The sequence below is a fragment of the Macaca mulatta genome, chromosome 12 (genome assembly GCF_049350105.2).
Source record: "Macaca mulatta isolate MMU2019108-1 chromosome 12, T2T-MMU8v2.0, whole genome shotgun sequence".
Taxonomy (NCBI): domain Eukaryota; kingdom Metazoa; phylum Chordata; class Mammalia; order Primates; family Cercopithecidae; genus Macaca; species Macaca mulatta.
The window spans coordinates 102,497,257-102,515,552 of NC_133417.1; the positions used below are offsets into that span (position 1 = coordinate 102,497,257).

Sequence of the window (18,296 nt, forward strand, 5' to 3'; positions counted from 1 at the left end):
TTGTCTTCCTCTCTACAGAATGAAACATTTTTGTGTCATCGGTTTACTAAGTTTGTGATGAAATACAATTTGATGTCCAAGGATAACCTGATTGTACCAATTTTAGAAGAGGAAGTACAGAATTCAGTTTCTGGGGAAAGTGAAGCATGAAGGGAATCATATGGAAAAATGTACTGATCATATAATTAACGTTAATTATGTACTGTATATATCATTTTAGACACATCAATCATGTATCCATATTATAGCTTCTTTGTTTAGTATAGGTTTTTGTATGCTGGGTTTGCCTTTTAAAATGGGAAATACTTTTTAAGTTATTCATAAGCTGTATATTCACCAGTGTGGCACTCATGGTTTTTAAATAAGATTAGTATTATCTGTTTATAATGCCTGTTAATAAAAGAATTTACAGTTTGGTAAAATTGCTGCTAAACAATCATTGGATCACAATCCTCATCAAACAAACCCATCTGTAAAAAAAATGATTGAGAGCTTGAGGTTTCACACAAGCCATTTACTGAAGAGGTAGAAATGTTTTCCATTGGTTTTACCTTGAGTTTAGATATCCTAAAAAATTCTATAGTACATAGTTTTGTCTTACCTGTTAACTTTCCCCAATTGAGATAAAAGTGTTTTAAAATTCTGTTTCTAGTTTTTGATACGCATATATAATTATGTGTATATCTAAATACAAATGCAGATGAAGCATTAGTAATACTTAAATAATTTTACTGTGTAACATAAAGTATAACATACTTAGAAAGGATTTACCTTTCTGCAACAATGGACTGGTACATACAGGATGATCATAATGATAAGGCACATAAATTATGTTCTCACTGGAAACCTGCTCTGTCCACCCCTTCTCATTTCCCTTAACCTTATCCTCAAAATACTTTAACTGAGAAGCTTTTCACCAGACTGAGTTAGTGGTGGCTTATACCTATTTATATTTGTATTAATTGCTTACAGATTATACCTCATATTAGCAATTACATTACACTACAAGAAAATGTATTTGCATAGGCTCTTGCTTATCTTTCTTTTGCAAAAATTATTCTACTTAGAAAACAGTCCTTAAAATAGTTTGACTCTTCCTGTTAGTAATATTAATCTTTCATTTAACCAGCCAGGCAGCATTAAATAGAATTGAAGAAATACTGTAGTATTTATTTTACACCCCCTCTCCCATGAAGTTTATGTTTGAATTACATGCACGTGTGAGATTATTTGCAATAATTCATAGGTTCCAAGGGTATTGATGAATAGTCATACAGTTTTTGGACTTTGTTATAATTCATTGTGATAAGAATAATTCAAATGCAGATTTAACAATCTTATAATCTATTGAATGCCATTTTTGATAAAGCACTGGAGGTCTTATTGCCAAACTGATTGTAATGAGGCACTAAGGGTGAAAACATTGTACATGTTGTGAAGAAAGTATTTAAATCCAACTTTTGAACAGATTTAACAAACATGAGGAACTTCTTTTTTATTTAAAAGGGTAATTTTGAAATGAAGATGAAAATGTATTCATCTTAATTGTTTTTTCAAATTTAAGGGAATAATTTATACCATCTTTTGAGACAAGAATGTACAGCAAAAATATGGGGAACAGTAGTATACTGAGAGTGTGTGTATATATCATGTATGCCTTTCCAAGCTTGCCAGTCTTTTTGGCTTTTAACAGTTCCCACCAGCCACAGTCATTACTGTTCCCCAACCCACAACCAGCTTTTAAGAAGTCTTATGTTCACAGTGAAAGGAATGTTGACTTTGAAATTATGGATTTATATTAATGACACTATAAACCAATGGTAATGGTAATTTTTAAACAAACTTGCTAAATATTGAGAGACTAAACTACTAAGTTAATAAATTATATATAGCAGTGTAGCTGTTCTCTCTAGATGGTGTCTCACAATGGATTTCTGTTGCTTGACTATTTTCCTAGTGAATATTTATACTAAGGTAGTGACTGAGATTTGGTGATCTGGCTGAGTATTTTGAAACACATTTTGAATAATATGGCTTAGTGTTAACGGGGAATTAAATATGATTTTTTTCTTACTCATTTCACCTTCCCTGTATTGTATGTTTGGAATTGATCATAAAACAGCTCCAAAAGAAAATAATCAGTTTGTAGTCTTGCTTTTGTATTCATTTTGATATCTTACTAGTATTCATTGCACTGTGAAGTTGATTCACTGTACTAGGTAAGACCTAAGTGAAACAGATCCTGTTTTTCCTTAATACTGTTTTCAGAATTTTGAAAAGGTACTTATATATACATAAATACTACTAAAAAATTAATGAGCCTGGCAAACCAATGATTTATAAAAGTAAGTGTTCTAAGAAGAGGGGAAAAGGACAGTTCTGTGTGATAAGGAAGTTAGGTTCCACTTTTTTTTTTTTTTTTTTTTTTTTTTTTTTTGAGACGGAGTCTCGCTCTGTAGCCCAGGCTGGAGTGCAGTGACCGGATCTCAGCTCACTGCAAGCTCCGCCTCCCGGGTTCACGCCATTCTCCGGCCTCAGCCTCCCGAGTAGCTGGGACTACAGGCGCCGCCACCTCGCCCGGCTATTTTTTGTATTTCTTAGTAGAGACGGGGTTTCACCGTGTTAGCCAGGATGGTCTCGATCTCCTGACCTCGTGATCCGCCCATCTCGGCCTCCCAAAGTGCTGGGATTACAGGCTTGAGCCACCGCGCCCGGCCAGGTTCCACTTTTTGTTTGAATTATCCTATGTATATCCAAAGGTAAACTTAGGTTTTTATTTCCAAAAGATCATATAGTCAATTGATTCTTTTTTTTCTATCATATCTAGGAAAGTAGCTAACTTTTAATTATGTTCCCATAAGTAACACTTCTTTTGTGTATATACATTTCCTTTTCTCTTACTTGAGATGTCAAATTTGAATTTCTAGAACAGTTTCTTAGTTAAATTCTTGATGACTTAACAACTTTTACTATCAGAATACAATTAGAAATCCTTGGTTAGGCACAGTGGCTCAGGCCTGTAATCTCAGCACTTTAGGAGGCCAAGGTGGGCAGATCACCTGAGGTCAGGAGTTGGAGACCAGCCTGACCAACATGGAGAAACCCTGTCTCTATTAAAAATAGAAAAATTAGCCAGGCGCGGTGCTACTCGGGAGGCTGAGGCAGGAGAATCGCTTGAACCGGTGAGGTAGGGGTTGCGGTGAGCCAAGATCGCGTCATTGCACTCCAGCCTGGGTAACAAGCAAAACTGCCTCAAAAAGAAAAAAAAAATCCTTGGCCGGGCGCGGTGGCTCAAGCCTGTAATCCCAGCACTTTGGGAGGCCGAGACGGGCGGATCACGAGGTCAGGAGATCGAGACCATCCTGGCTAACACAGTGAAACCCCGTCTCTACTAAAATACAAAAAAAATTAGCCGGGCGAGGTGGCGCCTGTACTCCCAGCTACTCGGGAGGCTGAGGCAGGAGAATGGCGTGAACCCGGGAGGTGGGGCTTGCAGTGAGCTGAGATCCGGCCACTGCACTCCAGCCTGGGCAACAGAGCCAGACTCCGTCTCAAAAAAAAAAAAAAAAAAATCCTTGATTACATTGTTAGTAAGGACTGTGTTACGATTATAAATACATTTACTGGTTGATGTCAAATTCACTGTAATCATAGAACTTAGTTTTTTATTTGGGTACTTTGCCCTACTGTCTATATGATGACATCTTTTTGAGCAGCTAAATTTTAAATTGTATATACTTTATTTTGTGAATACTTCTTGAATGTGCTAAAGATTTTTGTGTGTAGTTCTTCCATGCCATGCAAATATTTTAGTAAAAGTAGTGGATTTTTATTTCTTCAAGCATCTAATTGTTAACTAAACAGACAATACATATGGGCCGGGTGTAGTGGCTCACCTCTGTAATCCCAGCCCTTTGGAGGCTAAGGTGGGCAGATCACTTGAGGCCAGGAGTTCGAGACCAGCCTGGCCAACATGGTGAAACGCCATCTCTACTAAAAAAACCACAAAAATTAGCCAGGTGTAGTGATGCATGCCTGTAATCCCATCTACACGGGAGGCTGAGGCAGAATAATAGCTTGAACCTGGGAGGTGGAGGTTGCAGTGAGCCGAGATTACACCACTGCACTCCAGGCTGGGTGACAGAGTAAGACTCCGTCTCAAAACAAAGCCAAAAAAAAAAAAATGTATTTGTACAATATGCTTAGCAGTTTGAGATGATAAGAACATTCAAATCTGTTTTCCTGAAAAAATATGCATTATTAGTATAGAGTACACTATGAAACTGAAAAGCTACCAAGTGAATCCCCTAGAGGGTTTTAGGTTCATTGTGGAGCCTTACTCTTCATTTGTGTGATTTTTCTGCTACTTTCTTTTTTTTTTTTTTTGAGACGGGAGTCTCACTCTATCGCCCAGGCTGGAGTGCAGTGGCCGGATCTCAGCTCACTGCAAGCTCCGCCTCCCGGGTTCACGCCATTCTCCTGCCTCAGCCTCCCGAGTAGCTGGGACTACAGGCGCCCGCCACCTCGCCCGGCTAGTTTTTTGTATTTTTTTTTAGTAGAGACGGGGTTTCACCGTGTTAGCCAGGATGGTCTCGATCTCCTGACCTTGTGATCCGCCTGTCTCGGCCTCCCAAAGTGCTGGGATTACAGGCTTGAGCCACCGCGCCCGGCCTACTTTCTTTTTTTTAGACGGACTCTTGTTCTGTCACTCAGGCTGGGGTATAGTGGCGCAATCTCGGCTGACTGCAACCTCTGCCTCCCGGGTTCAAGCTATTCTCCTGCCTTAGCCTCCTGAGTAGCTGGGACTATAGGTGTGCATCACCACGCCCGGCTAATTTTTGTATTTTTAGTAGAGATGGGGTTTCATCATATTGGCCAGACTGGTCTTGAACTTCTGACCTCAAGTGATCAGCCTGGCTCAACCTCCCAAAGTAGTGAGATTACAGGGGTGAGCCACAGTACCTGGCCTACTTTTTTATAGTACACAAAGCTTCATATCAAGTGTGAGCGCCTAATGTAATTAAACAAAGAGAATACTAAATTTTTGTATTAACCTAAATTTGCAAATGATATAAACATTGGCCGGGTGCAGTGGCTCATGTCTGTAATCCCAGCACTTCTGGGAGGCCAAAGCCTGTGGATCACCTGAGGTCGGAGTTTGAGACCAGCCTGGCTAACAAAATGAAACTCTGTCTCTACGAAAAATACAAAAATTAGTTGGGTGTGGTGGCACGTACCTGTAAACCCAACTACCTGGGAGGCTGAGGTACAAGAATCGCTTGAACCTGGGAGGTGGAGGTTGCAGTGAGCCGAGATTGTGCCACTGCACTCCAGTCTGGGCAAGAGAGCAAGACTCCATCTCAAAAAAAAAAAAAAAAATTGACACCCTGAACTTAAATCCATGAAGTATGTCAATTAAGTTATAATGATTCTAGGATTAACTGTGACATCAATATTTAAAGCTAACTTCATTTTTTCATAAGAAAGATACTATGTTGATCTGGATTTGTCTCATAAACCTTGTTAAAAGCAGTTTTTAATTCCATAGATAAATACACTATCTTTTTTTTTTTTAATTTTTTGAGACGGAGTCTCATTTGTCACCCAGGCTGGAGTGCAATGGTGTGATCTCGGCTCACTGCAACCTCCTCCTCCCAAGTTCAAGTGATTATCCTGCCTCAGCCTTCCAAGTAGCTGGGACTACAGGCCTGCACCACCATACCACCACACCCGACTAAGTTTTATTTTTTATTTTGTTTTTTATTTATTTTTTTATTTTTTTTTGAGACGGAGTCTCGCTCTGTCGCCCAGGCTGGAGTGCAGTGGCTGGATCTCAGCTCACTGCAAGCTCCGCCTCCCGGGTTCACGCCATTCTCCGGCCTCAGCCTCCCGAGTAGCTGGGACTACAGGCGCCCGCCACCTCGCCCGGCTAGTTTTTTGTATTTTCTTAGTAGAGACGGGGTTTCACCGTGTTAGCCAGGATGGTCTCGATCTCCTGACCTCGTGATCCGCCCGTCTCGGCCTCCCAAAGTGCTGGGATTACAGGCTTGAGCCACCGCGCCCGGCCCCCGACTAAGTTTTATATTTTTAGTAGAGACGGAGTTTCACCATTTTGGCCAGGCTGATCCCGAACTCCTGACCTCAGGTGATCCGCCGGCCTTGACCTCCCAAAGTGTTGGGATTACAGGCATGAGTCACCACACCCGGCCAAGTAGAGTATGTATTATTTTATTTTGGGTGGACCTCATGAGAGTCACCTATATCTTATATAACAATTAAAAATATTTACTTAATTCTAGTTTACATTATAGATTATAGTATTATCTCTGCCTTTTTTTGTATCAGAGGAACATGCTCATACAGTATGCTTTATGTAAAATAATTATCTGTATTCCCAGTTAGACTACATGGGGGTCAGTGACCCACTTGAGGAGGCAGTCTGTCCATTCTCAGAGCTCAAACACCGTGCTAGGAGAACCACTGCTCTCTTCAGAGCTGTCAGACAGGGACCTTCAAGTCTACAGAAGTTTCTGCTGCCTTTTGTTCAGCTATGCCCTGCTCCCAGAGGTGGAGTCTACAGAGGCAGGCAGGCCTCCTAGAGCTGCTGTGGGTTCCACCCAGTTTGAGCTTCCTGGCCACTTTGTTTACCTACTCAAGCCTCAGCAATGGCGGACGCCCATCCATGTTTTAATCTTTATAGCTATTTTTTGCTTTTTTATCTTTTTTTTTTTAATCTTTAGAAAGGACACTAGAATTGGTCACTGTTGGTTTAGGTTGTAGGCAGCAATATTAGTTGAGTAAGTACCCCTCTCAGTTCACTTTCATTTAGATGGCTATTTTTCTCACTGTACTACAAGTGGATTAGAGTTTATTAAGCAGGGGAGTGGAGGAGATGTGGCACAAATAGAAGTATGTAACATTTGGCCCTGCGCGTTGGCTCACGCCTGTAATCCCAGCACTTTGGGAGTCCGAGGCAGGTGGATCATGAAGTCAGGAGATCCAGACCATCCTGGCTAACACGGTGAACCCCTTCTCTACTAAAAATACAAAAAATTAGCCGGGCGCTGTGGCGGGCACCTGTAGTCCCAGCTACTCAGCAGGCTGAGGCAGGAGAATGGCCTGAACCCGGGAGGCAGAGCTTGCAGTGAGCCGAGATTGCACCACTGCATTCCAGCCTGGGAGACAGAGCGAGACTCCCTCTTAAAAAAAAAAAAAAAAAAAGTACGTAACAGTCAAACAGAATCTGGAATTTTTGAAAAAATCTTTCAGTTATGATTACACAAAGGTTTACTTTCTCCCCCAAGGACACAGGGCCTCTCAAAGGAGAGGAGGGAATAAGTCCCATGGTAGGGCCAGTGGTGCTCCTGGGTTTTGGAATGATCTCTGCGAAGCTTTCAAGGCCAGACTGGGCTCGGGGTCGAGACTTCATAGCAGTTGCAACTAGACCCAGCAAGATGGCTGCGACTGTGAAGCCCTGCGCGGAGATCCAGGTGTGAGCATCGTGAGTTGAGAGTGCTGGCTGTGGCCCTGGTGGAAGCAGTAGAGGCCCTAGGTGAGGGCGGCTGCCGTGCCCAGGCAACCTATGGGTACCCTCAGGTTCTCGCGTGTCTTGCGAAGGAACTTTTCCTTGAAACCCTCTGGATTGCTGTAAACAGTGAGGCTAAACCCCTCAATGAATGGGGACTTCCATGGTTCAAAGGAGGCCTCCAGAGTCACAGGGCCTGGAGTCGCCTAGATGGCTATTTTTTATCACAAGCCAATATAGCTGCATCAACTGTTAACTCCGGATTTGCACAACGCATCTCTATTTTGACATCGGGGTTTTGGATTGTGCCTTTCTGACTGTCAAGGCCCTCTAAGTCCAAGGCATCATTTCCTCTGCCAATCCTCAGGCTCTAGTGATTTGCAAGTAAACATTCAAGGCCTCACAAGCACCCTAGAGTTCATGATGTGAAAATGAGCGGGGTGTGGTGGTGCGTACCTGTAGTCCCAGATACTCGGGAGGCTTAGGCAGAAGAATCGCTTGAACCCAGGAGGCAGAGGTTGCGGTGAGCCGAGATCACGCCACTGCACTCCAGCCTGGGCGACAGAGCAAGACTCCGTCTCAAAAACAAAAAGGATGCAGCTGTTGGCCTGTTACCCACCTACGACCTGGAAGCCCTCTCCCCTGTCCCACCTTTCCAGACTGAACCAATGTACATCTTACATGTATTGATTGATATGTCTCCCTAAAATGTTTAAAACCAAGCTGTGCCCCAACCACCTTGGGCACGTGTCGTTAGGACCTCCTGAGGCTGGGTCACGGGCGAGTCTTTAACCTTGGCAAAATAAACTTTATAAATTGACTGAGACCTGACCGGGCACGGTGGCTCACACCTGTAACTCAGCATGGAAATAAAAAATCGTGAACCCCAAATATCTGAAGCAGATCTCAGTCAATTTATTTATTTATTTATTTTTGGAAGCGTCTTGCTCTGTAGCGCAGGCTGGAGTGCAGTGATGCGATCTCGGCTCATTGCAACATCCGCCTCCTGAGTTCAAGTGATTCTACTACCTCAGCCTTTCGAGTAGCTGGGACTACAGGCACCAGCGACCATGCCCAGCTAATTTTTGTATTTTTTGTAGAACAAAAGTCTGGAACTCCTGGCCTCAAGTGATCCGTCCTCCTCAGCCTTCCAAAGTGCTGAGATTACAGGTGTGAGTGACCGTGCCTGGCCTCCAGATATCTTTTGAAATAAACTCCTTTATTGGTCTGGGTTGGGTGGCTCATGCCTCTAATCCCAGCACTTTGGGAGGCCAAGGCGGGAGGGATTGCTTGAGCCCAGGAGTTCAAGATCAGCCTGGGCAACATGGTGAAACCCTGCCTCTATAAAAAATACAAAAATTAGCCGGTTGTGGTGGGATATGCCTGTAGTACCAGCTACTCGGTAGGCTGAGGTAGGAGGATCGCTTGAGCCCAGGATGATTGAGGCTGCAATGAGCGATGATAATGCCACTGCACTCCAACCTGGGTGACAGAGTGAGAATCTGTCTCAAAAAAACAAAAAATAACAAAAACAAAAAACCCACAAAAAACCAAAACAACAAAAAACTCCTTTATTGCTAAATAAGCCAAGTTAAGTTCTATTGCTTACAGGTAATAGTGTGGCTTATGTAAGCCTTCAAAAACTCACCTTGGCTGGGCGTGGCGGCCCATGCCTGTAATCCCAGCACTTTGGGAGCGCGAGGCAGGGGGATCGCTTGAGGCCAGGAGTTCAAAACTAGCCTGGCCAACATGGTGAAACCCTACTTGACTAAAAATAGAAAAATTAGCTGGGTGTGGTGGTGTGCACCTGTAGTCCCAGCTACTTGGGAGGCTGAGGTGGGGAAATTTCGCTTGAACCCAGGAGGCAGAGGCTGCAGTGAGTGAGCCGAGATCACACCACTGTACCCCTGCCTGGGCAACAGAGTGTGACTCTGTCACAAACAAACAAAAAACTCACCTTGATACTTATACATTTATCTTACGTGTAAATTATTTATTTATTCCCTCTATTGATTTAATTACTTGGTATTTTTACATACAATAATTTGAATGCTCAAAACATTTTTAGAACCCATTTTTTTGCAGTCGTCTTCACCAAAACTTTTTAAGAACCTCACCAAAACTAAGGCTCATTGTTTTACAGTTTTGCCTAATTTTCTGCCACAAACACCATCTCAGAACTTAAGCATCTGACAGACCTGGTTCTGCAAACTTTGCACTATTGCACAAAAAAATTCATTCTCAAGGGATGATAGATTACCAGCAAATGTTATTTAAATCGATATGTTACAAGTTCTGATGAGTAACATTTAGCCAGTTTTTCTATGTATCCACTAGAAAATTTTTATATAATGTGTGCTTAGTTATATACTGTCCCCACTGTTAGCAATTTCACTTCATTTGATTCTCTATCTGAATTTACTCTTTCCATACAGTACTACTCTGGGGCTCTGAAGAGTTAAGAGAAAGAAATCCTCTTTAGCCATATGGGGAGGGAAAGAGCCACCGTCCTTCCAGTCACGAAGGAATGGTGGTGAGGAATCAATAACAGGCAAGAGTAGGAAAACAGGACAGCTCCTCCGGCACTCCAGAATGAAACAAATGAAAATGCATGAAAATGAAAATACATTTATATTCAAATATATAAACACCTGCTCCTGATAGCACAAATGATTTGCTTCTCCTTCTCCTAAAAGCCCTAGAATCTCTCAAAGAGAGTGACCTTTCCTTTTCTCTTTCACTGAAATGAATTGTAGTGGCGCTGACAGAGCTGATTTCCCCCGTGATGAGGTAGGTGTTAAATGTGTCCATGAAAGATAACAGGGTGATACTCAATCCAAAGGGGATGGAATTAACATTTGGTTATTGAAAACGAAGATGAAAATGCCGTAGATACTACATCAAGGGGAATGACAGATCTTCACCCGACATCTGGGATCTTGATACCTTTCATTATAACTTACAGGTTTAAAAAATTCACATGCCAGAGCCCCTAAGGAAATCTATAGTGTTATAAAAAGAACTGAATATACAATTGGCAGATAATGATAAGATTAGACACATTTAACTCCTTAGGCATAGAGAGCCTAAGCTTTGTTCCTTTTTTTAAAAGAATAGGCTCAGAGCTATTTACGCATATTTAAAATGCTCTAGAACCACTTGGTCATAAATTATTCACTATCATGGCTGGGCGCAGTGGCTCACGCCTGTAATCCCAGCACTTTGGGAGGCCAAGGCAGGTAGATTGCTTGAGGCCAGGAGTTTGAGATCAGCCTGGCCAACATGGTGAAATCCCATCTCTACCCAAATTACAAAAATTAGCCAGGCATGATGGTGCATGCCTGTAATCCCTGCTACTGAGGAGGCTGAGGCGGGAGAGTCACTTGAACCTGGGAGGCTGAGGTTGCAGTGAGCCGAGATTGCAGCCTGGGCGACAGAGTGAGACTCTGTCTCAAAAAAAAAAAAAAAGTTAATGCTATATTTCTGAGTTTTTTCTTAGTTAACTATAAATTTCTGTCTCTGTTTTTAATTTACTACTTCCAATCCTCTGTGTATACGGACTGAATGATAAAGAAGTCTCTACCTCTTGTAGATCCTGGCAGTGGGAAAAACGAACTTTCTGATTTGTTCTTTGTGCTTCCTAACTTCATTACATTTTGTGGACTCCGGAAGCAGTGCTTATTTCTACCAAAAATCCACTGACTCTTGATTATGGAACTCAAGTCCATCTAAAAGTCAAAACAAAAACCATTTCTGCAAATATTGTTGACAGCTATTGCTATAGAATAAGAGTGAGAGGAATATTCTTAAATTCCTTTATACTGTACTTCTGGATGATAAAAGTGGAATAACTCCTGTTAATTTTATCAGCAATTAATGGAGATTGACTTAGTTTAGATACACTATATAATTGATAACATGTAATACATATCTGTTATATGTATAAAACATATTATATGAGGGCCAGGCATGGTGGTTCAGGCCTGTAATCCCAGCACTTCAGGAGGATGAGGCAGGCGGATCACAAGGTCAAGAGATCGAGACCATCCTGGCCAACATGGTGAAAACCCATCTCTACTAAAAATACAAAAATTAGCTGGGCATGGTGGTGCACACTGCCTGTAGTTCCAGCTACTCTGGAGGCTGAGGCAGGAGAATCGCTTGAACCCAGGAGGGGGAGGTTGCAGTGAGCTGAGATTGTGCCACTGCACTCCAGCCTGGGTGACAGAGCGAGACTCTGTCTCAAAAAAAGCCACAAAAAACCCCAAAACCAAACATATTATATGAATATTTGTGTTCAACAAAACAATAACCCAATAGAAATGATGTTTTATTATTAAAATGATCTTACAATGTCAACATCAATGTTAATAAAAATATATAATAGGCTGAATTCATCAATGATAGAGTAAGTTGTAATTCACTTGAAGGTTTCATCTTTCAAAGTAAGCCTTTCATAGACAAATGAAAATCCTCTATTTTGTAGAATTTTAAAGATTGTTAAAGTCTGGGTCAAGGCAAAGTTACCTCTGTTAGAAGGGGAAAGAAAAGCAAGGTGAAACAAAATAGGTTATCATACATATTGCATGTGCTATGAGCATCTTTCTACTCCTGCCTGATTGAAAATTCTAGGTTTCAACATTCTTCAGGATTTAGCAAGTCAAAATAAAAGCAGAATTCAAATCTAGACAGATGTAAAATACTTCAGTTTCCACTTGAAGTTGGTGTTTTTCCTCTTCATAGTATTTAGACTTTAAAAAAAAATTAAATCTTACTCTCTACTAAGGTATTTATTTATTGAGATTATGGGTTCTTTTCATATTGAATTTTAAGAGATGCTGCTTTACTGTCCGCATTTTTAGGCTTTTAGGAGCAACAACATTTATGTGCAATGAATCAGTACAGGGTTGGTGACATGGTGACCCTTTAAAAGCAAAGATATATAAAAAAATTTTTTTTCAAAAAATATTTTAACACATAGGGGCTTGCTTTGTATATACATGCTATAGTTAAAGACAAAATGTGGATTAATTATTATATTTGGAAAATAGGTATTTATTTTCACTAATTAGCTGTGTGTGTGTGTGACAGAGAGAGAGAGAAAAAAAGAAAGAGATTATTTTTCAGCTTAAATAAGACTGTAACTTCCTGAGAACTCCCTCTAATTAGGTAAAATACTGTTTGAGATATTCAATTTCCTTACCAGGAATTGTAAGAAAAGTCTACTTTGTACATTCATGAGAAGCTGAAATAGATTATTGTGTAATAATCGAATGGAACATCTGTTTAACCAGATGTTTTAGTTGAGAGAAGTGTAAACATGATTCTAAATGTATAAATATGTTGGTTATTCTTCCTTGTCTGGGAGGTTGTGCCAAAGTTTACATAGATTAGAGGAAAGGCTGAGTCTGGAAAAATTCAAAAATATTATATAAATGCAGAGAAAATAACACAATAAGGTCAGTTAGCAATTATTTTAACAATTATTTACAAGACCTTCCTTTGCTTCATCTCATGGCTCACATACAAGTGACCTGAGTCACTCCATCTTCCTGATCAAACTGTCCGTCGTCTAATTCCCGGAGGACGCTGTCACCGCTGCTGAACCCAGAGAAGCTGTTGTGCTGTGCCAGGGTCCCCTCCTTTGTCCAGCATTCCCTGGAGGGAGAAAGGCGGCACTCCTCAGGCGGGTGTCTGCTCTCTGCAGGTTGTGATGTGGTTGTGTCTAATCCAATGCTCCTGCTGGTGGCTTTGTTCTTGTCTTCACCTTTTATGTGGCGGCTGGCTTTCTTCTGAAACACAAGACATTGGCGATCAGGAGTTAAAAAGATGGGTGTTTCCTGTCCCCCTGGTCTAGCACATGCTGCCTTTCTGCCTACTGGAATGTCCTTTCCCCCAGCTCTTCAAAATCCTGCTCATCTTCAACGACCAGCTCAGAGCTACCTCCACATTCCCCTCCCCACCCAAATAGAAATGAACTCCCTTCTCCCTGTTTTGTAACTCTTTGTAGGTTCCTGGCACATCATTCTTATTGGCAGGTATGTTAGGTACACATCTCAGCCCTTAATGACATCTCTAAGGAAGGAAATTTGTTGAAATCATACTTTGGGAGAAAAAAGCAAGGTATAACTACTAATACATTTTTTGTCTTAGTGTTAGTTGGGATCTATAGAGCAGAAAAGGTGCTTCAATGGCCACCTTACACCCATTTCCTGTAGGCACAGGCTGTGCAGAAGAGTCACAGTGATATGGTTTGGCTGTGTCCCCACCCAAATCTCACCTTGAATTGCAGCTCCTATAATTCCCATGTGTTGTGGGAGGGGCCCGGTGGGAGGTAGTCGAATCATGGGGTGGGTCTTACCCGTGAATAAGTATCATGAGATCTGATGGTTTTATAAAGGGGAGTTCCCTTGCACATGCTCTCTTGCCTGCCACCACATGATACATGACTTTGCTCCTCATTTGCCTTCTGCCATGATTGTGAGGCCTCCCCACGTGGAACTGTGAGTCAATTAAACCTCTTTCCTTTGTAAACTACACAGTCTTGGGTATGTCTTTACTAGCAGGATGACAACAGACGAATACAGTAAATTGGTACTAGTAGAGTTGGGGGGGTGCTATAAAAATACCCAAAAATGTAGAAGCGACTTTGGAACTGGGTAACATGCAGAGGTTGGAACAGTTTGAAGGGCTCAGAAGAGGACAGGAAAATGTGGGAAAGTTTAGAACTTCCTAGAGACTTATTGAATGGCTTTGACCAAAATGCTTATAGTGATATGGACAATGAAGTCCAGGTTGAGGTGATTTCAGATGGAGATGAGGAACTTGGGAACTGGAGCAAAGCTGTCTCTTGCTATGTTTTAGCTAAGAGACTGGTGGCATTTTGCCCTTGCCCTCGAGATTTGTGTAACTTTGAACTTGAGAGAGATGATTTAGGGCATCTGGTAGAAAAAATTTCTAAGCAGCAAAGCATTGAATAGGTGATTTGGGTACTGTTAAAAACATTCAGTTTTATGTATTCACAAATATATGGTTTGGAATTGGAACTTATGTTTAAATTTGCAGACTGATGATGCCATAGAAAAGAAAAACCAATTTTCTGAGAAGAAATTTAAGCTGGCTGCAGAAACTTGCATAAGTAACAAGGAGCCAAATGTTAATTGCCAAGACAATGGAGAAAATGTCTCCAGGGCATTTCACGGCAGCTCCTCCCATCACAAGCCAGGAGGCCTAGGACGAAAAAATGTTTTTGTGGGCCAGACCCAGGGCCTTGCTGCTTTGTGCAGTCTCGGGACTTGGTGCCCTGTGTCCCAGCCGTGGCTATATGGGGCCAATGTAGAACTTAGGCTGTTTCTTCAGAGGGTGCAAGCCCCAAGCCTTGGTGGCTTACATGCTGTTTTGGGCCTGTGGACACACAGAAGTCAAGAAATGGGGTTTGAGAAACTCCCACATGGAGTCTCCACTGGGAAACTGCCTAGTGGAGCTGTGAGAAGAGGGCCACCATATTCCAGACCCCAGCATGGTAGATCCACTGACAGCTTGCACTGTGCACCTGGAAAAGCCACAGATACTCAATGCCAGTCTATGAAAGCAGCCAGAAGGGGGGCTGTACCCTGCAAAGTCACAGGGGCAGAACTACCCAAGTCCATGGGAACCCGTCTCTTGCATCAGTGTGACCTGGATGTTAGACAGGGAGTCAAAGGAGATCATTTTAGAGCTTTAAGATTGCCCCATTTGATTTTGGACTTGCATGGGGCCTGTAACCCCTTCATTTTGGCCAATTTCTCCCATTTGGAATGGCTGTATTTACCCAATGCCTGTACCCCCATTGTATGTAGGAAGCAACTAACCTACTTTTGATTTTACAGGGTCATAGGTAGAAGGGACTTGCCTTGTCTCAGATGAGACTTTGGACTGTGGACTTTTGAGTTAATGCTGAAATTAGTTAAGACTTTTGGCTGAGTGTAGTGGCTTATGCCTGTAATCCCAGCACTTTGGGAGGCTGAGACGGGAGGAACACTTGAGGTCAGGAGTTTCAGACCAGCCTGACCAACATGGTGAAACCTCGTCTCTACTAAAAATATAAAAATTAGCTGAGTGTGCTGCCACACGCCTGTAATCCCAGCTACTTGGGAGGCTGAAGCAGGAGAATCACTTGAATCTGGGAGGTGGAGGTTGTAGTGAGCCAAGGTCACACCATTGCACTCTAGCCTGGGCAACAAGAGAAAGACTCCATCTCAAAAAAAAAAAAAAAAAAAAAAAACCACAAAAAACAACAACAAACTTTGGGGAACTGTTGGGTAGGCATGACTGGTTTTGAAATGCGAGGACATGAGATTTGGGAGGAGCTGGGGCAGAATGATATAGTTTGGCTGTGTTGTCACCCAAATCTCATCTTGAATTGTACCTCCCATAATTTCCAAGTGTTGTGGGAGGGACCCAGTGGGAGGTAATTGAATCATGGGGGTGGGTCTTTCCTATGCTGTTCTTGCAATAGTGAATAAGTCTCATTAGATCTGATGGTTTTATGAAGGGGAGTTCCCCTGCACATGCTCTCTTGCCTGCCTCCATGTAAGACGTGACTTTGCTCCTCATTCACCTTCTGCCATGGTTGTGAGGCCTCCCTAACCACGTGCAACTGTGAGTCCAATTAAACATCTTTCCTTTAAAAATTACCCAGTCTTGGGTGTGTCTTTATTAGCAGCGTGAGAACAGACTAATATACACAGATAATTCAGACTGAGTTTATTTTGAGTGAGTGTCTAGAATGTCTTCAAGGGTGAAGTGGACCCTTTCCTTGTCCTGCTGCAAACTGCTTCTGCCTGACACAGTATACATGCTCGACAATTCAATCCAGCTCATTCAGACTCTCTGATCAACTGTGGATGTTTTTGCTGATAAATATTTACTGAGGGCAGAGAATGTTCTTGGTTCAGTCCAGAATAAAGGGGACATGGTCTCTGCCCAGGCAACTTAAGTCAAAATAAGGTATCTAGCTGGGCAAAGTGTCATGAGCCTGTAGTCTCAGCTACTCAGGAGGCTGAAATGGGAGGATTACTTGGAACTGGGAGTTCAAGGCCAGCTTAGGCAACATGGCGAGACCTCAGGTCCTATATATATATATATATATATATATTTTTTTCATATATATATATATGAAAAAAATAAGATAGCTAAGTCAAAAAAGGGAAAGCACAACAAGGAGAATTAGCTGCTTAACTTGTGATGTTCAGACTCCTGATGAGACTTCATTATAGGAGCATTTTTTGTTGTTGTTGTTGAGACAGAGTCTTGCTCTGTTGCCCAGGCTGGAATGTAGTGATTGCAATCTCAGCATACTGTAGTTTCTGCCTCCCGGGTTCCAGCAATTCTCCCGCCTCAGCCTCCTGAGTAACTGGGACTCCAGGCATGTGCCACCTTGCTCAGCTAATTTTTGTGTTATTAGTAGAGATGGGGTTTCAACATGTTGACCAGGCTGGTCTTGAACTCCTGACCTCAGCGTTTTGCCCACCTCTGCCTCCCAAAGTGCTGGGATTACTGGTGTGAACCACTGTATCTGGCCCTTAAGAGCTTATTTAATACTGACAACATGGCAGATATTAGAGAATATGATCATATCCTCCTAGGCACATAAAACTGAACATAGATTTAAAGATACATTTAAAATCACAGTAATTTCCCAGTTTACAAAGAGCTCATTTACTGAAAATTCATTTATATGTTATTTGGGAACTAGGGTTGCATTTTTCCTAAAAGTAAGAGGTAAAATTAAAAAATTCTTAGAAAAATTGTAGAAATCAAATGCCCAGGCTGATCTTACAGAAGTTTGTTAACGATTCATCTGTTGAAATGCAGTGCATAAAATACTGGGGTATTTTCTACTGGTTTTTACAGCAAATACACAAAGCAAACAAACAGCTTTATTAAAGTGGATTTTGTGCGCTACTGTGGAATGTAATACCGTTCATGACACTGTTTGTACAGGAAGATGCAGCCCCAGCGGGTTGCATAGAAAGTTTATTGGCAGCACAGAGGCAGTGCATCTTTTTCTTGGCCAAGTTACCAGAGTTGGGCAAGTTTAAGGGAAAAAGTTGTGAAAGAAAAATAAACCTTGGGGCCCCCAAATCACCAAACTAAAACGAAAAGTCAAGCTGAGAATGACTTAGGGCAAACCTGCCTCCCATTCTATTCAAATTCACCTCTCTGCTCACTGAGATGAATGGATATCTGATTGGTCTTTTGGAGAGGCTAATCAGAAACTCAAAATATTGCAGCCACTTTTATCTACCCCTCCCCATTTCGAGTTGTCCCGCCTTTCGTCTCATCTTTCTGGATGGAACCAAAGTTCATCTTACATGTTGACTGATGTCTCACGTCTCCGTAAAGTGTATAAAACCAAACTGTGCCTGACAACCTTGGGCACATGTCATCAGGACCTCCTGAGTGTGTCCTTAACCTTGGCAAAATAAACTTTCTAAATTAACGGAGACCTATCTCATATATTTGGGGTTCACAAACTCTACAGTAGGTTGTCCCTCAACAAAGGCCCACCTTTGTGGTCCCAAGTTAGACACAGTTTGGTGGTTGTCACATTTTGCATGGGCACCCTTGCATTCATCAAATGCAAATATCAGCTCTTTTTTTTTTTTTTGGAGACGGAGTCTCGCTCTGTCGCCCAGGCTGGAGTGCAGTGGCCGGATCTCGGCTCACTGCAAGCTCTGCCTCCCGGGTTTACGCCATTCTCCTGCCTCAGCCTTCCGAGTAGCTGGGA

At 42.0% G+C, this 18,296-nt stretch overlaps 2 protein-coding genes and 1 pseudogene across 5 annotated transcripts in view; 1 reads left to right on the forward strand and 2 right to left on the reverse strand.

Annotated features, from left to right (window-relative positions):
* MOB4 (MOB family member 4, phocein) overlaps positions 1-2,163 on the forward strand; it is a 35,568-nt gene extending 33,405 nt beyond the window's left edge. For 2 of the 3 annotated variants that reach the window (XM_015131737.3, XM_015131738.3), the window contains exon 8: positions 19-2,135. In XM_015131737.3, coding sequence (XP_014987223.1) covers positions 19-150 — 132 coding nt within the window. In that variant the 3' untranslated portion in view covers positions 151-2,135. 3 annotated transcript variants of the gene reach the window in all.
* A 4,802-nt stretch (positions 2,164-6,965) lies between these two features.
* On the reverse strand, positions 6,966-12,381 carry LOC114671482 (uncharacterized; annotated as a pseudogene).
* Positions 11,843-18,296, reverse strand: part of RFTN2 (raftlin family member 2) — a 93,663-nt gene continuing 87,209 nt past the window's right edge. Inside the window, exon 9 of one of the 2 annotated variants that reach the window (XM_015131730.3) lies at positions 11,843-13,314. In XM_015131730.3, the coding sequence (XP_014987216.3) occupies positions 13,045-13,314 (270 nt within the window). In that variant the 3' untranslated portion in view covers positions 11,843-13,044. 2 annotated transcript variants of the gene reach the window in all.